At 40.0% G+C, this 22,066-nt stretch overlaps 1 protein-coding gene across 5 annotated transcripts in view; it reads right to left on the minus strand.

Annotated features, from left to right (window-relative positions):
- Positions 1-22,066, minus strand: part of LOC149312150 (synaptotagmin-1) — a 419,893-nt gene that overhangs the window by 141,075 nt on the left and 256,752 nt on the right. For 4 of the 5 annotated variants that reach the window (XM_089524048.1, XM_089524049.1, XM_089524047.1 and 1 more), the window contains one exon: positions 14,435-14,623. In XM_089524048.1, the coding sequence (XP_089380174.1) occupies positions 14,435-14,600 (166 nt within the window). In that variant the 5' untranslated portion in view covers positions 14,601-14,623. Of the gene's footprint in view, positions 1-14,434; positions 14,624-16,589; positions 16,834-22,066 lie in introns of all 5 variants that reach the window. The other variant, XM_089524046.1, reaches the window with a different exon arrangement.

The raw sequence follows: 22,066 nt of genomic DNA on the forward strand, positions 1-22,066 counted from the left end.
GGAATGACCTGAAAGCATGCAACAACAACAACAACCATGATACTATATCTCCATAGATATATCTTACAGTGCTATCCTGAAATCTACCTTTTAAGTGACACAGCCCCCTGACACAGCAATTTCACTGTCAATGGAGAGTGTAGGATCAGTGAAGACCTGTCTCCCTAAATTCTTGTAGTTGGATGCATTGTAACTGGCATTCATAGGGATCCTCAGGAAGATCCTTCAGATGATGTCCTTACAGTGTGCCCAAATACCATAAAACACAGGTGTATATCTTTGCCAATTCTCTCACTCTCCACCAACACAAAAATGCTGAGGGGAGCCATCATTTAAAAGATGGGTTTCAGGAGGAAATTTTGTCATTGCTCAGTTGGTAAAGAACTCTGATCTCTGCAATGACCAAAGTGGGTTGCAATAGCATAAGTTGACTTATTAACAGGGTGCTTTAGAGTTGCAATCATTAGGTTGGTATAAAAGAGGATTCAGCAATTTTAAATTTACACATTAATTTAGTCATATAAAAATATTTTCCATTTCCCCGATTATCTCTATTTCTTCCTCCATGAGGTAAATTTTATAAGCTGTAAAGCTATGGTGCTAAATAGTTTCACATAAAGAATAATTATATATTCTCATGGCTGGCTCGCAATTGCTCTCAGTCAAGTCACTTTTGTCTCCTTCCTCCCCACTAACCAGAATAAATAAATCAGAATGCTATGCTTGAGTTAAAAATACTTTAGGCATTTTTCTTTCATCTACTAATCTTCCCGTTAAACCCATTTTTCCTGAACTGGGACACCGAACCCAATTGTGCGACTCAGAAATGTTTCACAAGACAAGACAGTTCAAAAATTGGCATTCTGGAATGGTTTCATGCAAAGTGATTATCATCACAGACATATAATGTAAAAAGGCTACATCAGACTGAAAATTATGAATAGTAAACCTCATACTGTCTCATGTTTTGCTGTCCTCCTTTCCTTGCATATATGTCAAATCAATCTGCATCTGAATAGATACCTGGAATAAGTGGTGGGTTCATTTGAAACCGGGGGAGGGGGGAATAGATTGTACAAATCTTGAAAAGAGTAAACAACAAAAACAAAACAAAATGTGTGTAGCCACTGTTATCACGGCTCCTACCTAAAGAATTCTGGGATATAATTCTCTAGTGCTCTTCTCTGAACTATGGCATTAGCATTCTCTGGCTCAGAAACAGAAGTACCTCATGAAGCTAGAAATTCCTTAGGCTAGAGCTATGTCAATTAAAGTGACATCTAAGTGCTATAACCATGCAGCATTAATACCCCCCCCCCCCCAGGAGAAAAGAGAATATTTAACACTAGGAGGGTTCTTAAAGGCTGGATTAACCTAATGTAGGTCTATGGGCCAAATGGAAAGCTCACTGGTTTCTTATTTGTTTCTGGAGTCAATTTATAGTCCTGGTTTTAGCCTGTGTAGCTGTCTTTGTTTTTTGTGGGGACTGCTTGCTCCCTGGTAGGCTTCTCTGGGGATTTAGGACAATGTTAGAGGCTTTGTCCTTGGTGCAGATCCAGGATATTTGGGTGAGTAAGCACAAGTGGGGCATTTTTTTGTCTCCTCCACCCCTTGGAGCTGATGAAATATCAGGCCATTTCATATTTGCCTAAAGTACAATTTCTTATGACAGAGTTCCTTGGGTTTTGCCAGTTTTTCTGCCCTTCATATCCATTTGTAGTGATTTCTTATATCTGTAGCATGGTGTGGTTTGTTGGTGTAGTCCTATGGTTTGAAGGGCAATTGTGCTCCTTTCTGATTTTTTTCTAAAGTGTCACAGATTTATAGTGCAGAAATGCCACTTCACCGATGCACTGTAACTCTAAATAAATAAATAATAAACAAACAGAGAAAGGAGGACAGGAGGAGACATTTTTGTTCCAATACATCTTGGCATTAAAAAGAAACCAGCTCAAGGGTTGGATTAAAAAAATTGCAGCTGGTAGCAGGAATTGCCAGAAAATAGTCTGGGACAATAGAAATGCCATTGGATATTTTAAAAAGTCCTGAGAACCATGGCAACAAATACTGCAATCTGCCAATACATTTGTTCTAAGATGTTCCTCCAGTTGAAGTTCATTCAGTTATCTCTTTGTGTGTCTCTCACCAGAAACTGAAATCACTTAAACATATTCTGGGTTTATTGATGCCACTTTCAACACGTAGTATATATTTTGCTTGCTACTGGTAAGTATCTGTTTTCTCTTTCCTTTTAAGTGCTTGCTGTATTATATTCTTTGTGATTGCTTAGAGAAACTCTGTCACCAAAATGTTTTTATTTATTGTATTTTATAAGTGTATGATTCTGTTATATGTATACTTTTAGAAAAAAAAAAGGACAGACAGCATGGTGATAATTACATAAATATGATGAGGATGTTATGGCCACATTTGGATATCATACAAAACCAGGATGTCATGTGCCTCCAAGTGCACACTTCAAGACTTACTTCAAGTCTCAAATTCCCCAACCAGAAAAAGATACTCAACCTTAAAAAGGCAGGTCATCATCCAAAAAGCTGCCAATATGTCATTTGAGATGGAGTTTCATTCTTTAAGGTCCTACCAAAGTGCTGATTTTATAAACCAGATGCTACTGGTTAATTTGCTGCTTTTCATTTTGTTTTCCTTAAAACAGGCCCAATGGGAAGAAATGACATTTCACCAACACTGAGGGAAGCCAAAAATGGTTCTTAGACACTTCTCTAATAAACCACAACTTTAAGATGGCTTATTTCAAACAAACCATACATAGTATTAATTATGGTTTGTCAGTTTAGATGACACAAGACGTTATAGACTAAACACAAATGGGGGTAAAAGAACCAAGTTCCTCTGTAATTGTACTGGAAGAGGGGAAGAGAAGGGAGGAGGAAGCAGGCGCCCATGCTCAACAATGGTTTATCAAGTACCTTTATCTCTGTTTTAACAAACAGGAAGACACATGCCATGAGCCATCTGTATCTATTGGCTAGCACAATATTATCACTATTTAGTGTTTATTTAAAGACACAGCTATGATAGTCTGGATTAGTATGCTAAGGGATCTTGTAATACCTTTGAGATAAACTGAGAGAAAGCAAGCAAGATGGAAGGTGCATCTGAGGAAGTAGATTTAAGTCTACAAAAGCTTATGCTACCAACTACTTCCTTTTTCTTAGTCTCAAAAGTGCTACAAGATCACTTTGATAGCATTTATTTAGTATGTTCGGAATTGTATATTGTCCCTGTTACTGACATTCCATTTTCACGAGACTAAGGGGAGGGTACAAATAAAGTCAATTATCTATTGAATTCATATCTCAGCTTTCTCTCACGATGGGAGGCATAATCAAAGGTGAATTAAATGGATTACAAGTAACTTTCTCCCTAAACACTTTGTTAAGTTCCATGGGTTTGTATCAGGACGTCAAATTGCATCTGTAAATAACTTGAACTTACATTTATTGCTCACTGTAATTGTAAAAAACCAACAATGCTGCATACGTTTTATTGTCCTTTGAAAAGATTTAAAATGAAATGTTCTATAATGCTTTACATACACAAGTAGATTTTAAAAAAAGCATTTCTATGTATGCAATCAAACAAATTGGGAAAATGAAGTTGCATTCACCTAAATCATATTCTGAACACATATTTGGGCTCTTTGCCTTCAGGATGTGTGGAGATAACAATGTGCCTTATGCACTTGCAAGGATCACAGCTTGGTTGCCAGGTTCTAATACAAAATATTAATATTTTAAAGATCAAAATTCCAATCCAACCTTGAAAATAAACTAATGAAGTACATTGTCACAGCTTCCCAGCTGCAAATTTAATCCTCAACTCAATTTAATAGGAACTAGCGTAACTTGACATATTCATAAAGCAGCAAAATACCACCAGAGTCACTTTAATCGTTTTCCAGTAATAATCACAGTGAGGTGCAAGAAGATGGTCTTGAGGGTCTCAGGGGACCCTTATTAAAATTCTGTCACAATGTAAAAGTAGGCATTCATTGCCTGTTCGCCAGAGTTGGCATTCTGTTTTAATAAAGGCATTATTTGCCTTCAGTTTGTCTCTGAAATACCTCAAAACAGACAGACAGAAATTACATAGAAAATGCCTGTGCAATACTTGGACAACTGAGCTGTGCTATATAAAAGCTTAATTTTTCTTTTTCGTCATTTTATTAAGCATTCTTGCTCCAAGTGCCATTTATTGGAGTGCTTATTATCTGTGGCTTCAGCACAGCATTGTAGAACAATCTCTTATGGAAGTCCTCTAGCCTACATCAACCTCTAAGCCTGTACATAATTTTTATTAGCAGGTATAATGTCCATAATCTTCAGAAATATCTGAAATGATACAGTGCTCAATGACTGGCTGATCTTATTTTTCCCTAGTCTCTTTCTCTCCTCTTTTCACTTAAATGTATTTTTTTCCATGGGGTCAATCTGCCATTTTGTTTGACTGCTATATGTTGAATGGTATCATATCCTGTCCAGAACAAAACTTACTTTTTTGATACAAATCACAGAATCCCCTACCCAGCATAAACTATAAGTCAGCATTCCATGGAGAGTTGGGGTCTAACCCCTCCCCCCCAACCCCCCCCCCCCCAATGTGTCCTAGCTCTGATGTTGTTTAGGATGTTCTGGATATGAGTGTCTAAGAGAGTTCAGCAACTGTACAGGGCAAAGGAATCAATTTTAACCCTTGTGCCTCTCCAGTGGGCTGCAATGTCACTGCTGGTGACAAGTTATGGGCTAGAAAAGATCATTGGGGATTGGGGTATGGGGTGCGGTGGAACCAAAACTATCAGGTTTGTGGGCCACCTTTCTCACATTTTAGGGATCTTCAGGAGAAAGCAATGCATGAAAAGTAAATGGTGATGTGCTTAGGGCACTTTTGAGAAATGCAACAGGATTTCAGGGACAAAGGTGAAAATATTTACTATCCTTGTCCTAGACAATAATTAAATTTCCAGTATGTAAAAGGACCAGGTACTGTCACTTATATATCCTAAAGGCACCAGATCCTGTCTTATATTTAAAACTAAGCAGGATCAGACCTGGTTAGTACTTGTGTGGGAGACCACCACCAAAGTGCAGTAGGTTATATTTCAGATGAAAGAACTGGTAGGATCACCCCTGAGTTTTCCTTCCCTAAGAAAATGCTGTGAAATTCATGAGGTTGCCATAACTTGAGAGGCAACTCGAGGGTGCAGAATAGGACTGGATGTCATCTCTCCAGTTTTGAATTATGAGTGGATTGTAATGTTAAATTGTGTTGATAATTGTGAGTATGGCACAAGGACAATGCTACTAGTAGTCATTTTAGTGATTGTGACCATGCAAGCTCAGCCTGTTGCGCATAAGTAGGCCTTCTGTGAAAAGACAATGGAACTCTAATTCCATCATGGTCCTGAGTAGCTACAAATCTGGGGTAACATATGTCCTGGTTACTAATATTGGCTAATGTATCCATTCCATTGTATGTGCTGTGTGTGTGTGTGAAGGAGGATGAACTTACCCTTTTTATACCAAATTATTTAATGGGATTACCTATATACATACCTCAAGGTTTCTATAATATCTTCATTGTACTTATTTTGCCTCAGATTGGTCTGCTGAAGTTTATTAATTTGTACCTGAGGGGAAAGGCATGACTTGTGTAGTCTGTCCATACACCTTCCCTTTAGAATGGATACTGCTTTAAATGAAAGTTCAATACCTCTTTTGATGTTTCTAAACTTTACATTCCTGTCTTTTCCAGCTGCTCTCTCCCTCACAGCATTCCTCATTAGTAACTCTGTTTATAGCATCCTCCCAAAAGGTTGTTGTCATCCTAATATGATACCATTATATTTGCCCATATCCAAAAACAGAAAATAAGAAGATATAAAGACATTTTGAAATAATTCCTTTTAGTAATTTGACAGGGCAATTTTATGTGCTAATGGAGTATTTCCTTTTTGAGTTAGATATAAATTATAGCATTATTCCAGTAACAAAATGCTAAGAAAAAAAATCACATTTGTCTTTGCCAAACATATTACAAATCCCTTGTATTACAAGGACAGAAGAACTACTGAACTGCAAGGATTGTTGTAGCCAGTCAGACTTGAAAGACTGACATGACCACAGTTAGGTACTAATGAGGCAAGCATTTTGAAAGTAAAAAGAAATGAAAACTGTACAGTTATGCTTCAGTTGCTTTATAGCATCCCCACACTTTAATTGTATGAGTCACTGTAACAAAATGACTCCAATCATTTTATCCACCCCACAAAGAACAACATGAGAAGTCATCCTGAACTTTCATGTGCTAGCAATGAATGCCTAAACTCCCCATTTACAAAATGGGAAAACCCAGAAAATACCATTTATGGGAAGTTAAGAAGTATTGATTTGAGCCTACCTGATTAAGATAGGCAAGAGGCATTCTCTCAGTTCCACTTCTGTCCTAAGCATGTCTGGTAAGGACACAAGAGAGAGCCTTCTTGGTTGCTACTTCCAAGTTGTGGACCCTGGGAGGTCTGGTTGGCAGTCTCCCTCTTGTCCTTCCACCAACAGGTAAAAGGCCTCTTTCTTTAAGGAGGCATTTGATTTTTAGAATGTAGCAGCACATAGAACTTTTAATAGGGGATGGTGTAGTGTTTGTATTTTATTAAGTGTTAAATATCTTTTTAAACTTTGTTTAAAACAAACATTAAATTTTAAATCAAGAGGTTTTAAATTGAATTGTGCTTTTAAATCCTGTATTGGAGAAAGGTGGAAAATAAATAAATTAATAAATAAAGATTAAAATAATGATGATCAAGCTCACTAAACATCGCAAAAGTGATGCAAGCTTTCAGGTTTTCCAGAACATATAATCAGGGAACAGGATACAAAATTAGGAGACAACCTGTTACAGACTGCCAAAAGAAAGCTGCTTCGGGTCTCTTTGGAGGTATGCTGTTTAAATGATGCATGCACCCTAAGAATCCGGAAGCTGTACCAAAAGCTGCACTCCAGTGCTTAGGAATGGAGTGTGGCTTTGGCGCGACCTCTGGACTCTTAGGACCCATGCATCATTTAAACAGCATACCTCCAAAGAGACCTGAAGCAGCTTTATTTTGGCAGTCTGTAACAGGCCACGGGAAAAGAAAAAAAAAATGAACATGTGGCCCCCTCTACTGGCATTCACTGTGCAGCTGAAAGACAAAGGCTACAGCTGAGCAAGGATGAGACGTATAATCAGTTTACCGCTTACTGGATGTGCAGTAAATTGTTGATTCCCATTTTCATCATTTCCCAGCATTTCATGGTCCTTATAAAGGTTTTGGCCAATTCCTATTTTGGTTTTTAATTACAGAGCAGATGCCTACTTATTTTATAATGATTTAGGTTGCAATCTTACATAGATAGGAATACGTCTCACTGACTTCGATGGGATAAACCTCTCAATAGATATGTAGTATTTATTTATTTATTGAATTTATACCCCAGCTTTCTCCCAGGATGGGAGCCAAAGTAGATTCCAGAAATTTAAAACAAGATTAAAAGTTTAAAAATAATGAAACTGTAAAAGTAAAGATTTAGCCTTTGACGAGGTTGTCAAGTCATGTCCGATTTTAGGGGGCGGTGTACACCTCTGTTACTAAGTTGAAGAACCAGAGGTGTTGAAGACAACTCTGTGATCATGTGGTCAGCTTGACTTCACAGGATGCTGTTACCGTCCCACCAAAGTGGTACCTATTTATCTACTTGCACTTTTACAAGCTTTCGAACTGTGAGGTTGGCAGAAGCTAGTACTAGTTATGGGAACTCAGTCTGTCATGCGGCACTTGGGCTTGGAACTGCTGACCTTCTGATCTGGCAGTTATCAGAGTCAGTGTCTTAACCGCTAATATATTAAAACCATGATTAAAACAGTTAATAACAAATTTGAAACATCATTACAGATCAAAAATAAAATAAAATAAAAATACTGCACATCCCTTCATATTAGGTAAAGGTATTCCATTGTGTCCGATCATAGGGGGTGGGGCTCATCTCCGTTACTAAGCCAAAAAGCCAGCATTGTCAGAGACTACTCTGTGATCATATGGCCAGCATGACTGCACAGAACACTGTTTGCCTTCCCACTAAAGTGGTACCTATTTATCTACCTGCATTTGCATGCTTTTGAACTGCTAGGTTGGCAGAAGTTGGGAGTAGCGACAGGAACTCATCTCATCACACAGGCATATAATTTACAACTCAAAGGACTTCCTGAATGAAAAGGTTTTTACCTGCTGACAAAAAGAGAGCAGAGAGGGGTCCAACCAGGCTCTCCATGGAAGGGAGTTCCACACACAGGACCAGTCACAGAGAAGGAGGTCTCACCTGGGATGGTGGATTGAGAAAAAGCCCTCCTCTCCAGATCTTAAATCGCACACTGGCTTCTATTGAGAAGATACAAGATACAGACACGCCCTTTGCGGTGTGCTCATGATGTGCTAGGGTTGCTCAGGGGTGGGGCTGCGCCGCTGGCATGTCATCATGCCGTCACTGGCGCTTTGGATTCCGCATGCTCCTTTCTTGTTGCACAGCAGCACCGCACAATCTGGTTGCTGCGGCACTGCTGCGGAGCAAGGAGAGTCGCCTCCCCAGCACCTCTTTTTGGCACTCTGTACTGTGCCACAGTCTCTCAGATAGTTTGGATTCAAGCTGTATAGTGGTTTAAAGGTCAAAACCAGCACTATGAATTGTATCTGGATATAAACTGGCAGCCAGTGGAGATGTTTCAATTGGGGGGAGGGGTGCGCATGATCCCTGTAACCAGCCCCAATCAATGCATAGGACTGCACTATTAGAATAATAAATAAATTTATTATTGATTTCTAATGATTATTCATGAAAGATTTCTTCTACACAAACTTCTTTTGATGTCTGTCCCAACACATCCAAATACATTGCATCTCCTCTAAAAAAAAGAGGGCTTAAGAACTGTAGGATAGTTGAGGCACACATAAACAAAGTTGTTACTTTTAGAATGAAGACACAGAGCACAAATATTTCTCATCTGATTAAAAATAAATATTAAAGAATGTTTCCAATTTAAAATATTGATTTTTTTTAAAAAAATGAAGTACAAGAATCGTCTTATGTTTGAATACAGTGCACAATTACCTAGAAGTCACTCTCACTGAACAAAATGGAATTTATTTCTCAGAAAATGTGTGTGGGATTGCTTTGTAAGATACTGGGAAAATGTTTACCTTGGAAAACTTTGAAGATGTTGGTGCATTATTTAAGGCTAAAAATTGGTTAGTGTGGTCAAATTTCTTTCCCAGTGGCTTTTCTTCTTATCTGCTCTAACTTTTGCTTCTGCTTCATCCCTTTTCTCCTTGCCGTGTTTCTTTTGAAATCACTTCCTAATTTGCTGTGAGGACACAATGGTTCTAGGTGATGGCCCTTCTTTAGTTGTCATTGGCTAGGGATTGTTTTTCTGTTTTGTCTCCCCAATCCGCTACAGGCATGGCTTAAGGTATTATGGGTGAAAATTACCATGAATGTCATGTCCTTTTACAAGCTTAGAGGCACAGGCTGATTTGTAAAACTTTGAGGATTAAAAGAATGATAATAGGCATTGGTTGTCAAGCACAGTCTTCCTTTAACCCCCCCCCCCCCCAACCTCAAAATCTTGCAAAATACATATTCCTTGAAGACAAAACATAATTGTAAAGATCTGTACTGAGATTTTCAGTATCAAAACAGATGTCACTTTTTCTATACATTTAATAATAAACTGAAGTTTGTTTCCAACAAGCAGTCAGTATCAGTCTTGTGTCCCTTTATATTTTTTTCCTACAGTTCAATGTCTGCACCATGTTTTAGTTTGAGAAAGAGAAGAGTTAAGGACCTTTTCTTGTTTATTTTTCCTTTTTTTGGTCATTATTTTACTCAACTGCACAAACAATTCACATAATTGTTTGAATCAAAGTTTGAAAATGGCATTCATTATACAAAGTCTATTCTGTCTTTTGTAAATCTTTTCAGTTTCATTTTTAAAAATAAAAATAGCTAACCATTTTCTCACAAGAAAAGGAAGAACTACATATTATGGGGAAAACACAGGGTGGGGAATCTGTGTTCATAATGGTAATAAGTTGTGGATGTGGGAAATTTTGCAAAAAAATAAAAAATGGATAGTCAGAAAAGGGTCCATAATTCATCTTTCTCTTGTCGATTCTTCTCATAACAATTTTACCATTTTATACTAGCTAGTTGAAAATGTAAATTAACTGTGTTTGAGAAGGAAAATGGAACATGAAATCATCCTCTTCTCTCTCTTTCTTATCCCCAAACTCACATTAAAAATGTGTTTGCTAAGGCAAAATAGTTCTTTCAAAGAGGGAGCACGGGAGAGAAAGCCTCTTTTCTCTTTAATATTATTCTAGTCACTCTGTATGAATATTGTTTTAAATTGGACCATGCTGAAAATAATAGGTAATGAAATATAGGCTTGATACCACTTTACCTCAACATTTTTCAAAGCAGAAACCTTGACTGACAGCTCAAACATTGTTTGCTATCACTTTTGCAAATAATAAATCTGCCATATTGCCTAGGTTTGTTTCAAACACAAAAGTCAATTATATTTTTAATTTGTTACCTGTCATTACTATTATCGGTTCATATCAATGAGATAACCATTAGGAAAACAAAATAGAATAAAATATGTCACTAGTCCCCTAAAGGTCATAATTTCTATCTGAAAAAGACAGCTGTACAGTGAATCTTACATTGCATTACAGCTGGGTTGACCTTGAGTCCTCAGCACCAGACAGCATATATTCTAACTTAATTTATTTTAATTAATATATTTCTACCCCATTCTGTATTCTGTTTTCCTGTATCCATTTAAACCTGCTGGAACTAAAACAAGTAAATGATTCCACTGGACTTGGTTGAAGGAAGGAAATGTATGATAATCCATAAGAAGCTTTCTACATGTTTCCTTTAAAATAATAATGTGTCAGCTGAGTACTTAACAAGTGGGAGAACTGATGAAAACCAGTCAATCATGGCTACTAAAGGATATTTTGTCTGATGTTTTCAGATCCTTTTAAGTTCTGACACTACTTTCAAGTTGTCAAAACTGATGAAAACTTTACTCTTCTTCAAGTAAAGCCGAGAGCTTTTTTGGGTAGTCTAAGGGCTGGTACACACCGCCATAAAGTGGTGTGCTCCCAGCGATACTAGGGTTAGGGAGCACGCACCAACCGCACGGTACTACATTTATTGATTATTTGTCAGCATACGAGAATCTGCAATGCATTCCCTCACTTGTTTATTGAAAAATAAACCCTACTGTATGTGAGGTTTGTTTTAAAAAAGTGTGCATAGGATTTCAGCATTAAGGTACAATCCAATGCTGGCTGTCCACTAATAGGACAGTGGTGTCCTGTTGAAGAAGGGATAGGGCAATTTCTTCTTTCCATCAATAACTGCCTGGTCCTCATGCATGCCATGATGTTTAGGCAGTTCCAAGAAATCCAAAGTGAGGGAGGACCATGCCAGGGAGATTAAGTTTAGGCCTTTGCCTTTGAGAAAATTAATAGACAGAATTTGATCCTAATAAAACCATCATATTCTGCAACATGGGCCTGTCCCAGCTGATACAGGGTCCTACGCACTGTGCGGGTAATACTCTTGATTTGGTCTTCTGTTCAGATGCGGAGAATCCGTGGGCGGAAATAGTTAATGTTTCCCCCCTGCCATGGACGGATCATTTCCTGGTAGAGGTGAAAATCAAGGCCTCTACCCAGATCCCCCCCGGGGGTGGCGGACCTGTTAGGATGGTCCACCCTCGAAGGTTGATGGAACCTGAGAGGTTCCAAGAAGCCTTAGAGGGGCTCGCGGTTGGAAAGGACGGCGACTCTGTTGATGCCCTCACCGGTATTTGGAATACCGGTCTTTCTAGGGCTATACACAGTATCGCTCCCAAGCGCCCTCTCAGGCCTGCTTCCAAATGTAAGCCCTGGTACACTGAAGATCTCCGGGCGAGGAAGCGGGTTCTGCGACGGCTAGAGTACCGTTGGCGGAAACACCTTTGCTTAGACGACAAGGCTCTCCTAGACCAACTGTTAGAGGACTACGGAGAGGCAATACGAGCAACAAAGAATTCGTTCTATGGTGCTCGTATTGCGTCCGCTGAGTCGCGTCCGGCAGAGTTGTTCAGGGTGGTCAGGGAGCTAACTCAGCTCCCTCCCGCCCTGAACCAGATCCTTGAACCTTCTAAGGCCTGCTGCGACTTGTTTAACGACTTTTTTGCGGATAAAACCTCTCGCATAAGCGAAGGTCTGAACGCTGACATTATAGCAGATCCTAGGGTAGAAGCGTCCAGAGCCTCCGTGGACTATGTTAAACTGGATCAGTTTGAGTTGGTGAGTACCGAGGATGTGGACAAGATCCTCGGAAGTGTTCGGAAAACAACCTGCTCTCTTGATCCCTGTCCCTCATGGCTAGCGGCCCAGGGGGGACCGGTGGTAACATCATTGTTACACCGGATAATTAATACATCTCTGAGGGATGGGCTATTTCCATCGGATCTTAAATTGGCCATTGTAAAACCGATCCTAAAAAAGCCCTCCCTTGACCCCCTGATACATAATAATTATCGGCCTGTTTCGCTGCTACCATTTTTGGGGAAGGTGATCGAGAGGGCGGTTGCGATCCAGCTTCAGGCGGTCTTGGATGAAACGGATTATCTGGACCCATTTCAAACTGGCTTCCGGGCGGGTTACGGGGTTGAGACGGCCATGGTCGCCTTGGTCGATGATCTCCGTCTGAGCATCGACAGGGGAAGCGTGTCCCTGCTGGTGCTCTTGGACATCTCAGCGGCTTTCGATACCATAGACCATGGTATCCTTCTGGGACGCCTGGTAGAGGTGGGAATCGGGGGCACTGCGCTCCAGTGGTTCCGCTCCTACCTCTCCGGGAGGTCCCAGATGGTGCAGCTGGGAGACGTGTGCTCTGATGAGAGGCCCCTAAAAACTGGGGTCCCTCAAGGAGCCATTCTGTCTCCCATGCTATTTAACATTTACATGAAACCGCTGGGAGAGATCATCCGGAGACATGGGGCGCGGGGTTATCAGTACGCTGATGACACCCAAATTATTTTCTCTATGTCTCCGACTGATGCAGTGACTGGGGATGGCGTCTCTCCTCTCGTGGCCTGTCTAGAGTCAGTAATGGGCTGGATGAGGGAAAACCGACTCAAATTGAATCCAGAGAAAACGGAGGTACTAGTGATAGGTTCTCCTGGTCCAGGAATGGCGGTGGTTCCACCTGTCCTGAACGGGGTCACGCTCCCTGTGAAGGACTCCGTGCGCAGTCTGGGGGTGCTTCTTGACTCGTCGCTTCACCTGACTGCTCAGGTGAATGCGGCGGTCAAGAGCACCTGTTATCAGCTTCGGCTGATCCGCCAGCTGCGCCCATACCTGGCCCAGAGGGACCTAGAAACTGTTGTACATGCTCTGGTAACTTCGAGACTGGATTTCTGCAATGTGCTCTACATGGGGCAACCCTTATATCAAACTCGGAAGCTGCAAATGGTGCAGAACATGGCAGCCCGGCTGGTCACTGATGCTCCCAGGACCAGCCATATAACACCGGTTTTAAAAGATCTCCATTGGCTGCCCATTCGCTTCCGAGCTCAATATAAGGTGTTGGTAATTACCTATAAAGCCCTAAATGGCTTGGGCCCAGGATACCTAAAGGATCTCCTCTCCCCGTACATTCCGCCTCGCACCCTCAGAACGTCTGGGCAGCAGCTACTGAAGGTGCCTGGGGCTAGGTTAGTCTCCACCACTCGGAAGACGTTTTCCATAGCTGCCCCAGCCCTTTGGAATGCTCTGCCCACAGAGCTCCGCTCGTCTACGACCCTGGCCCAATTTAGGAAGGATCTTAAAACCTTCCTATTCCAACAGGCATTCCCCGAATAAATATCCTGTGGGCCTCCCTCCTCTTCCGTGGCCAAGAGGTTGGGCTATGGGGGCTTTTTGCTGTTGAGTTGATTTATTGTGTATTTTAATTTGTGTATTGCGTATTTTAATCTGATTGTATTTTAACCTGCTGTGAGCCGCCCTGATTGTAGGAAGGACGGCATACAAATAAAATTTTTATTATTATTATTATTATTTAACATCTCTTCAATCAAATGCAAACAATGAATGAATGGAGCAAAGAAATAAATCAAAGTACATATAGATATTTCTTCTGATGATTTTTTTGGTACCAGAAAAACACACTCCAATAAATATGTTTCTTTAAACATGTTGTGGTCTTTTGAAGAAACATGAATAATTGCAAAAACAGTTCTTGAGTATAAAGAGCAACAATTAAGATGGAAAGTATTTCTCAACATTACTTTTACTTACGTGGAATTTTGTTCAGTTCATTCATAAATTTCTCCTTTAGCTTTGAAAATGCATCTTCTTTTGCACCCCCTTTCCCTCCAGGAATTGATGGTTCTGTGACATTATTTACTATTGCAGTGGTGCCTGGCAGGGCTGCAAGAGCCTGATGTTGACTTTCTTTTGCCATTTTAGAACCAAGGGAAACCAAGACTGAAAACAAAACAGAAGAAAAAAAATGTTCAAAAGGTCAAAATGCAGCTTAGCTCAACAAACTGGAGAGCAGTAATCATGATTGGTATACCTGCTTATTAGGTAAATATCACATTATTATCTTTTTAGCTTCTTTTGGTCCATATAATATTTATTAGACTACAGGGAAAGGACATTTCTAGCAAGTAGTAACTGTTGCATTTTCTTATGTTTCAGTTTCTTTTCAACACATTGAGCCTTGAACAGTTATTTCTGTTGGATACCTCAATATGGAGAGGCATCTGTTGTTTAGGTTTTGGATTCTGCCCTTTCCTTTTGAAAATATAAGTAAACTAACTGACAACAGCCCCACATATACAAACATCACCACTACATTTGCATAAGGAGTTGCATATTTGTATTGGATCTGAAAGATTAAGAATACCAGGAAACCTGGAAAAATACTAAGCAATTACACCAATAAATTAATATGCCCCTAAGCTTTCCTGAACCCCATAACTAGTAGTGAACCCTCTTCAAGAAGAACTGTACATTATTTAGAAAAATCTGTTCCATTTTACTCTTGAGCCATATTCACTGATGGCAATTTTCATTTCAATGACATTTGCTTCAGATAACATTCTGTTAAACCATTTAATTTCCTAGTTAGATACTGGTGAAACCACTGTAGCAGTGGGTCATTTGATTGTATTCTGATTGGAACATGCAGTGTAATGTAACTCCTACATTAAAAACACTTTAAATTTAATGCTATATTTCATGTTTATTTTGCAATAAATTTATTTGGACTATAATCCTGTTACAGAGATTACACTGAAAAAATCTGAACAGTACCTAAGATTTGGCTTCAAACATTTGCTTTAGTACTGAACAGCCTGTTCTAATGTTCTGCTGTATCCTAAATAACACTGATTTGAATAATCAGTCTCTTTTTTTATTTAAGAAAACCATAGAGAAAAGGGATTTTAATGATAACAATCATTCATTATTGCTCTGAGTGTACAATTGTTTGTACTCTTCCAGAAAGAACTAAGCCTGTAGCTTTCCACAGGGAAATTATTTTTAAAAATTGCAAACAAAACATGAAACAGAAATGTATAAAATAAGGCCCATCAAACCAAGAGGTATAAGAAGCATTCATCTGCGAACATGTTTCTCCATGTGTTTAATTATAGGTAAATCTTCCACATTTAACTCAGATAAGCATTTGCTTGGATGTGACTGGAGCTGTTCAACTGGGTAAGTACTTCAAATTATAAATCCCATCTTAATTTTTTCAACAACACCTTCTTCTAAAAGTGCTATTATCAGTAACTGGTTCAGACAAACAGTTCTTATTTCCAGAGTGTCTAAGGGGTGAAACAGACCACCCTAAAAGGTCGGCCTGAAGCCGCCCCTGATAAAGCCACATTGGGGCTGCACCAGCCGAAAAAGAAGCTGTAAAGAGACACTTTTTTGTGTGCCTACAAAAAGCTGGCTTTTCTGCTCTGCCACAGCCAGAAGCTGGCTTTAAGGTGCTCCAGTGGTGTATGGTGTCTAAATGCCACACTGCTGGAGTGCCTGGAAGCCAGCCCACATGTGGACGGCTGGATGGTTGAGCTGGCTTCTGGGCATTTTGGGAGTGTGCATCATCTGCATGTCATGCCCCCAAGCCAACTGCAAGCTGGCTTTTTACACCAGTCTGTTCTGGCCCCAAGATTCAAATGGTGGAAGCAAGAAAAGAAAATTAGCTTTTTGGTACTAACTTTATGGGGGGGGGGGGGGAGAGAGACACTAATGAGCATATCCAGCTTTCCTTTGATGTGCCAAAGTTGATGGGATAAGAGTTTATTTTTCACAAGCTTCTCATGCTCTGTTTCTGATATCTTTTAAAGCATGTCCCATAACATTTTCCTTTGATCTATTTATTGCTAATATATTAACAGCATAACAACATTTAACACATATATGTGGCATTTTCACTTACTTAATTACTGTTGGTAGAATAAGAGTGGATGAGACGATAGGGTTTGGATCCAAAGGTTGTATAAGAAGAAAGCTGTCTATATAGAATTCCTTTCTATTTTCTCTTACCCCGTCCAAGTAACACAAGGATGTATGAAGGAGCACAAGACCATCCTGACCTGGGTTTTTACAAACTGCCTTTGATCAGTTCTGGGTGTTTCTACTGTCCTGTCACAGCCCGGCACTTGTTCTGAAGGCTCACCCACCTATTTAGATATGGTTGTTGGGGGAGGACGGAGAGAGAAGGAAAGAGAAGGAAAGGGGCAGAAAGATTTTCTATGAGAGGCCTGATGCTTGTGGAACCTTTGGATCCTATCTTCTCTGTTTTAGCGTAGGTTGCATCTACACTACAGAATTAATACAGTTTGACATCTATGGAATCCTGGAATTTATAGTTTGTTGTCACAAAAGTGCTCTTTGACAGAGAAGGCAAAATATCTCACAAAACTGCAAATCTCAGAATTCCACAGCATTGAGCCATGACAGTTAAAGTGGTGTCAAACTGCATTAAATCTGCAGTGCTGATGCAGCCAAAACCAGCTTTATTTAGTCAGCCTCAGATCATGCACCAATATTTTTCAAGCTGGCAGCAAAAATGACTCTTTAGGTATATCTAACCTTCTTGACACAACCTTCTTGATGCAGAGCAAATTTTTCCTGAACCTATAGAGATCTTAGAAAAGAGCTATCTAAGAGAAAAGAACAAAGCTTTTCAACAACCTCAGCCAATCCTATGAAATGTACTGGTTATGGGTGTTGCTGTCTGGTAGGAGTGCAGAAGCTGCTTGTCCCCACTTATGCTCTACACATGCACAGCCTGCAATACTACAAGTCTCCAGTGTTCTCTTCTCCAGAAGAAGTTTAACTTCTCAAACTGGTCTGTCCAAATGGAACTGCAGTGGTCCCTAGCGCTGAAATATTTCAGTCAGGGAAGCCAGTCAAGGAACTGAGAAACATGCAACACGTTACGTTCAGTACTATGCATGGAGCATCACTTGAAAGTAAAGAAGAATGTATGAGACTTGGTTAATTCAATGTATTCGAGAAGACAATTATGGGTTTAGGAGACTAAGGGTGCTGTTGTCCTATTTTCTGCGGCAAGGCCCATTAAAACAATATGGCATAATTCCCAAGTAGACATGCAAAGGGTTACAGTGTCAATATTATTTCTGCTATAAATTTATTCTGTGACATTAATAAGATGTTCTAATTTTCTGTTTTCTGATCTTGAAAAATGTTAGCACCTTAAGTCCCCTTATTTCTATGAAGTCTCCTTTTCTGTCTATCCTTGACTACATTGAAATCTATGTCTGTAAAGCCAGATTTCATCCTACACACCCATGCTCCCTTGCATCTACCTACCACTCCCCTACTTTCCACAACTTTCCTTTCCCTTCCTGCTTGATAAACTTTAGCTTAAGAATTCCTTGGCTTATGAATTCCCAGGTTTTGTTGCTCTTTGCTATCTTGTGAAGTCCTATACACAGTGATATTGCTGTATACACCCAAAATAATTTTAAACATTTACCTCACAAAGCATGCCAGCACAGTAGATATGGAAAAACAGTACACATAATTTGAAATCACTGTATAAGAAAATGGAATGTTATTCTGAATCCCAAGTAGAATATACATCTACAAAATCATATGTGCATTTCTCACCATAAAGTAAGATTAAAACCAGGATCCTATTGCAGATCAATATTAAAGGGAGGAGAGCAGAAGAATCCAAGAGCGAAACACATATACAGTTGGCCCTCCATTTTTGTGAGAGATCTATTCTGGAACCCCCATGATAATGGAGGCTCACACATATTCAAGCCCCATAGGCTTGAATGGGGTGCGTGTCCCATTAAAAATAGTGAGGTCACCCCTCAGCAGCTTTCCAAGGTTGCAGACCTGAGATCTGCAATTTAGGAGGGCCACTGTAATTTTGAATTAAAAAGCATGGCCACAACTTTATTGGGAAGAGGTGTTAAAGCCTTATTGTAGCATACAGGAGTGTTTCTAACATCAGACAATCCATATGTCATCCATTAAAACCTCAACCCAATCTCCCTGTCAGGGTCACAAATGGGGTCAGCCACTGTGTGATTCCCCTATGCCATCCAGGGCTGACGCAGGCTCCCATGGCCCACAGCTGGCTTCAACCACAAAATCTCTTAATCTCAATTGATCAGTGCTATAGGAAGAGGATGGCTGCCACTTCATGCCTCCATCTCCCTACCCACCAGATATGTACATGGGGACTTTGGTGAGTGTGGAAGACCCACTGCTTATGTGGGTTTTAAAAAAAGAAATGATTTAAGTGGAGCCTCTTCCCAAGGAAGTCCCATGACATTGCAACCTAACAGTGACATAGCCAAGGGGGGAGTGTCCATGGGGTTTGGACTCTCTTCCAAACGTTACACTGAAGCTGCACTGGAATACAATGAATGCACATGCCACCACATCCAAGCCCCCCCTTCCCAAAATCCTGGCTACGTCCCTGAACCTAAACAAACAATATTTACTCTCCAAACTTTGTGAATTACATGTCACAAGCTGGTTGTTTTCAGTCCTAAGAAAACCATCTCAGTGTATTTTGGCTACTTCTACTTACTCTAAAACAAAGCATGAAAATTCAGTTGCATATGGTTATTGGATTTTATAGCATTTTCTTGGAGAATGTCAGTTAAATCAGAGACAGTTGTATGATATATCATAATTAAATTAAAATTACTTTTCTTAAATATAATATATTGCTTAATTATTTCAGGTCTGGCAGTTGAGAATTCTGGCTTGTAATGGAAGACACAATTTGCAGTGATGACTTTCAGTTAATTAAAAATTAAATCAAATGTTGTAATTTATCTGCCTCCAATTTTGGCATAACATTTGGAAACTGTATTAGGAGTGGCAATATAAGAAGCCACATCTTTCTTTCTTTCAAATATGTAACAAGTAGCATTTTCTGATCTCTAGGAAGAATCCTGAGTGGATTCACAGCATGATGAGTAGTCACTACATTTAATGACATACTCACAAATAATCTGAGTTTTGCTAGGAAGCCTCTAACTCAGTGGTCCTCAACCTTCCTAATGTCCTTGAATACAATTCTTCAATTCTCAGTTTCTATGACCATTGGAAATATGTGTTTTCCGATGGTCTTAGGTGACCTCTGTGAAAGGGTCATTCGACCCCAAAGGAGTCGCAACACACAGATTGAGAACTGCTGCTCTAACTGTATTATTGCACAGACAGTGAATAGGTAGCAAGCTACAGAAAAGGAAAATCTTGATTAAGAGAAAATTCTATGAAATATGCTGAGATCTGCAGAAGCGTGGACAGGCTTACAGAAATGGCACAGAACCTCTGAGTACAGGCACTATATACCTACGTAGGAGTTTGTCCTGCTCACACAAGGACTATTTGTGGGAATGGAATATGGATGTCTATGCAGAGCCCGCCTTCATTACCTGTTCAGTCCCTGAACTTCCTGTGCTGAGAGGGAAGGTCTGAAAGGAGCTTCTCTATATGTTTGTATGATTGGGAATCCTGCTCATCAGACTATCCCACAGAATTGTTGTAAATAGTGTGCGTACCATGCATGATACTCTGATTTACTTCACAAAGGGTGAGATAACATGTGTAATGAAAAAATTAGTTTGTCAAAACTGACACAATCTCTCATCTGGTAAACTGAGCTGCAATCTATGAAAATTGATAACCAACAAAGCATGATAGTTTAAGGTGAGATAACAAGCCAACATGGTGTAGTAGTTTAGGACTTCAGGAGACCTGCTTAGCCATGAAAACTCACTGGGTGACCTTTGGAAAGTCACATTCTCTCAGCCTCAGAGAAAGGTACTGGTAAACCTGCTCTGAAAAATCTTGCCAAGAAATGCCTGTGATATGTACACTTTCGGAAATGACTTAAAGGCACACACAACGATAATCACAACCTGTCATAAGAGTCTTTGTTGCTTTTCCTTCAACAGAATCACATGGTTACTCCTGGAAACTATTTTCTAGGAAAACTATTTGTACTTACGAGTGTAAGTATACCGGGGGTCTCGATCTATTATGCACATTTTTTCTTTTATTATTATGCCCAACATGTCCTCTATTCAACATGGTATCTTTGGATACTGCAGTATACAGATTCTTCAGATATAGATCTTGCGTACAAGCACATGATTAAAGGAATAACTTACACAGATTCATAGAACTGGGTTAATCAACTTCATGTCAAAATATTGTATTTTAGAGGCAGAGCCAAGCTAGTCACTGCCTTTCCAGGAGGGTCCTTTGTCAGAAATACCACATCTGAAGGACTTGAGTAGATGCCAATATGATCTGAAGAGAAATGGCTTTCTGAGCCACTACTTTCCATATCTAATCTTCTTGCTTGCCAAGAAGTAAGGGATGACATTCAGGAGAAGTACATCAAACCAATGACTTTGAAGCATACATTTTAAAAATGCTGAGATTTTTGCCGCTTGCCAAAACTGTATGAATGCACAAGATTTAACCCATGTGTTTCAACATAAAATACAAATACTGAAGTACAATGTTAGAGTAACTTTAAGGTGACAGAGGTAGGAGGTCCATGACAGTGCATACATCACTTCCTAAATTCTGCCATATTGTACAGGTGAAGATGAAATTTTGTGTGTTTCCCCTCTCTTCTGTCCTCTCCTCCCCATTGCCTCCAACAACTTTTGGATTGGTACAAATTTTAACTCTGGAAACATGTCAGAGAAACATGAAAGGCTGTCTCAAAATGCTCTATACTGCCCTGTAAATAATAAAATAATAATAATAAAAAATTTATTTCTATACCGCCCTTCTGTGCAATCAGGGCGGTGTACAGCAGCATAAAACATTACAAAACAATTCTCAATATACAAATACATACATACAGTTAAGGTTAAAATACATCAACATCAAAACAATCAAAACCAACTTGCCACTGTTGGCTTGGGGCGGGGAAGAACTAATTGGGGCAAGTATCAGGGAATGCAGACCTAAACAGAAAGGTTTTTAGCCCCTTTTTAAACTGGGCCAGGGAGGTGGCCGAGCGGAGCTCGTTGGGCAGTGAATTCCAGAGGGTCGGGGCCGAGATGGAAAAGGCTCTTCTAGATGTGGAGGCTAGTCTGGCCCCTGGGACCCTCAATAGCTGCTGCCCAGATGTCCTGAGAGTGCGGGGTGGATTGTATGGGGAGAGGCGGTCCTCAAGGTATCCTGGGCCCAAGCCATTTAGGGCTTTATAGGTTATTACCAGCACCTTGTATTGCACCCGGAAGCGAACAGGCAGCCAGTGCAGATCCTTAAGCACTGGTGTTATATGGCTGGCTCTGGACGTGCCAGCAACCAGCCTGGCCGCCATATTTTGCACTAATTGTAGCTTCCGGGTATGGTACAAGGGCTGCCCCATGTAGAGCGCATTGCAGAAGT

This window comes from Sceloporus occidentalis, unplaced genomic scaffold (genome assembly GCF_023333645.1).
Source record: "Sceloporus occidentalis isolate IW3139 unplaced genomic scaffold, rSceOcc1.0.p SCAF_5, whole genome shotgun sequence".
NCBI lineage: Eukaryota > Metazoa > Chordata > Lepidosauria > Squamata > Phrynosomatidae > Sceloporus > Sceloporus occidentalis.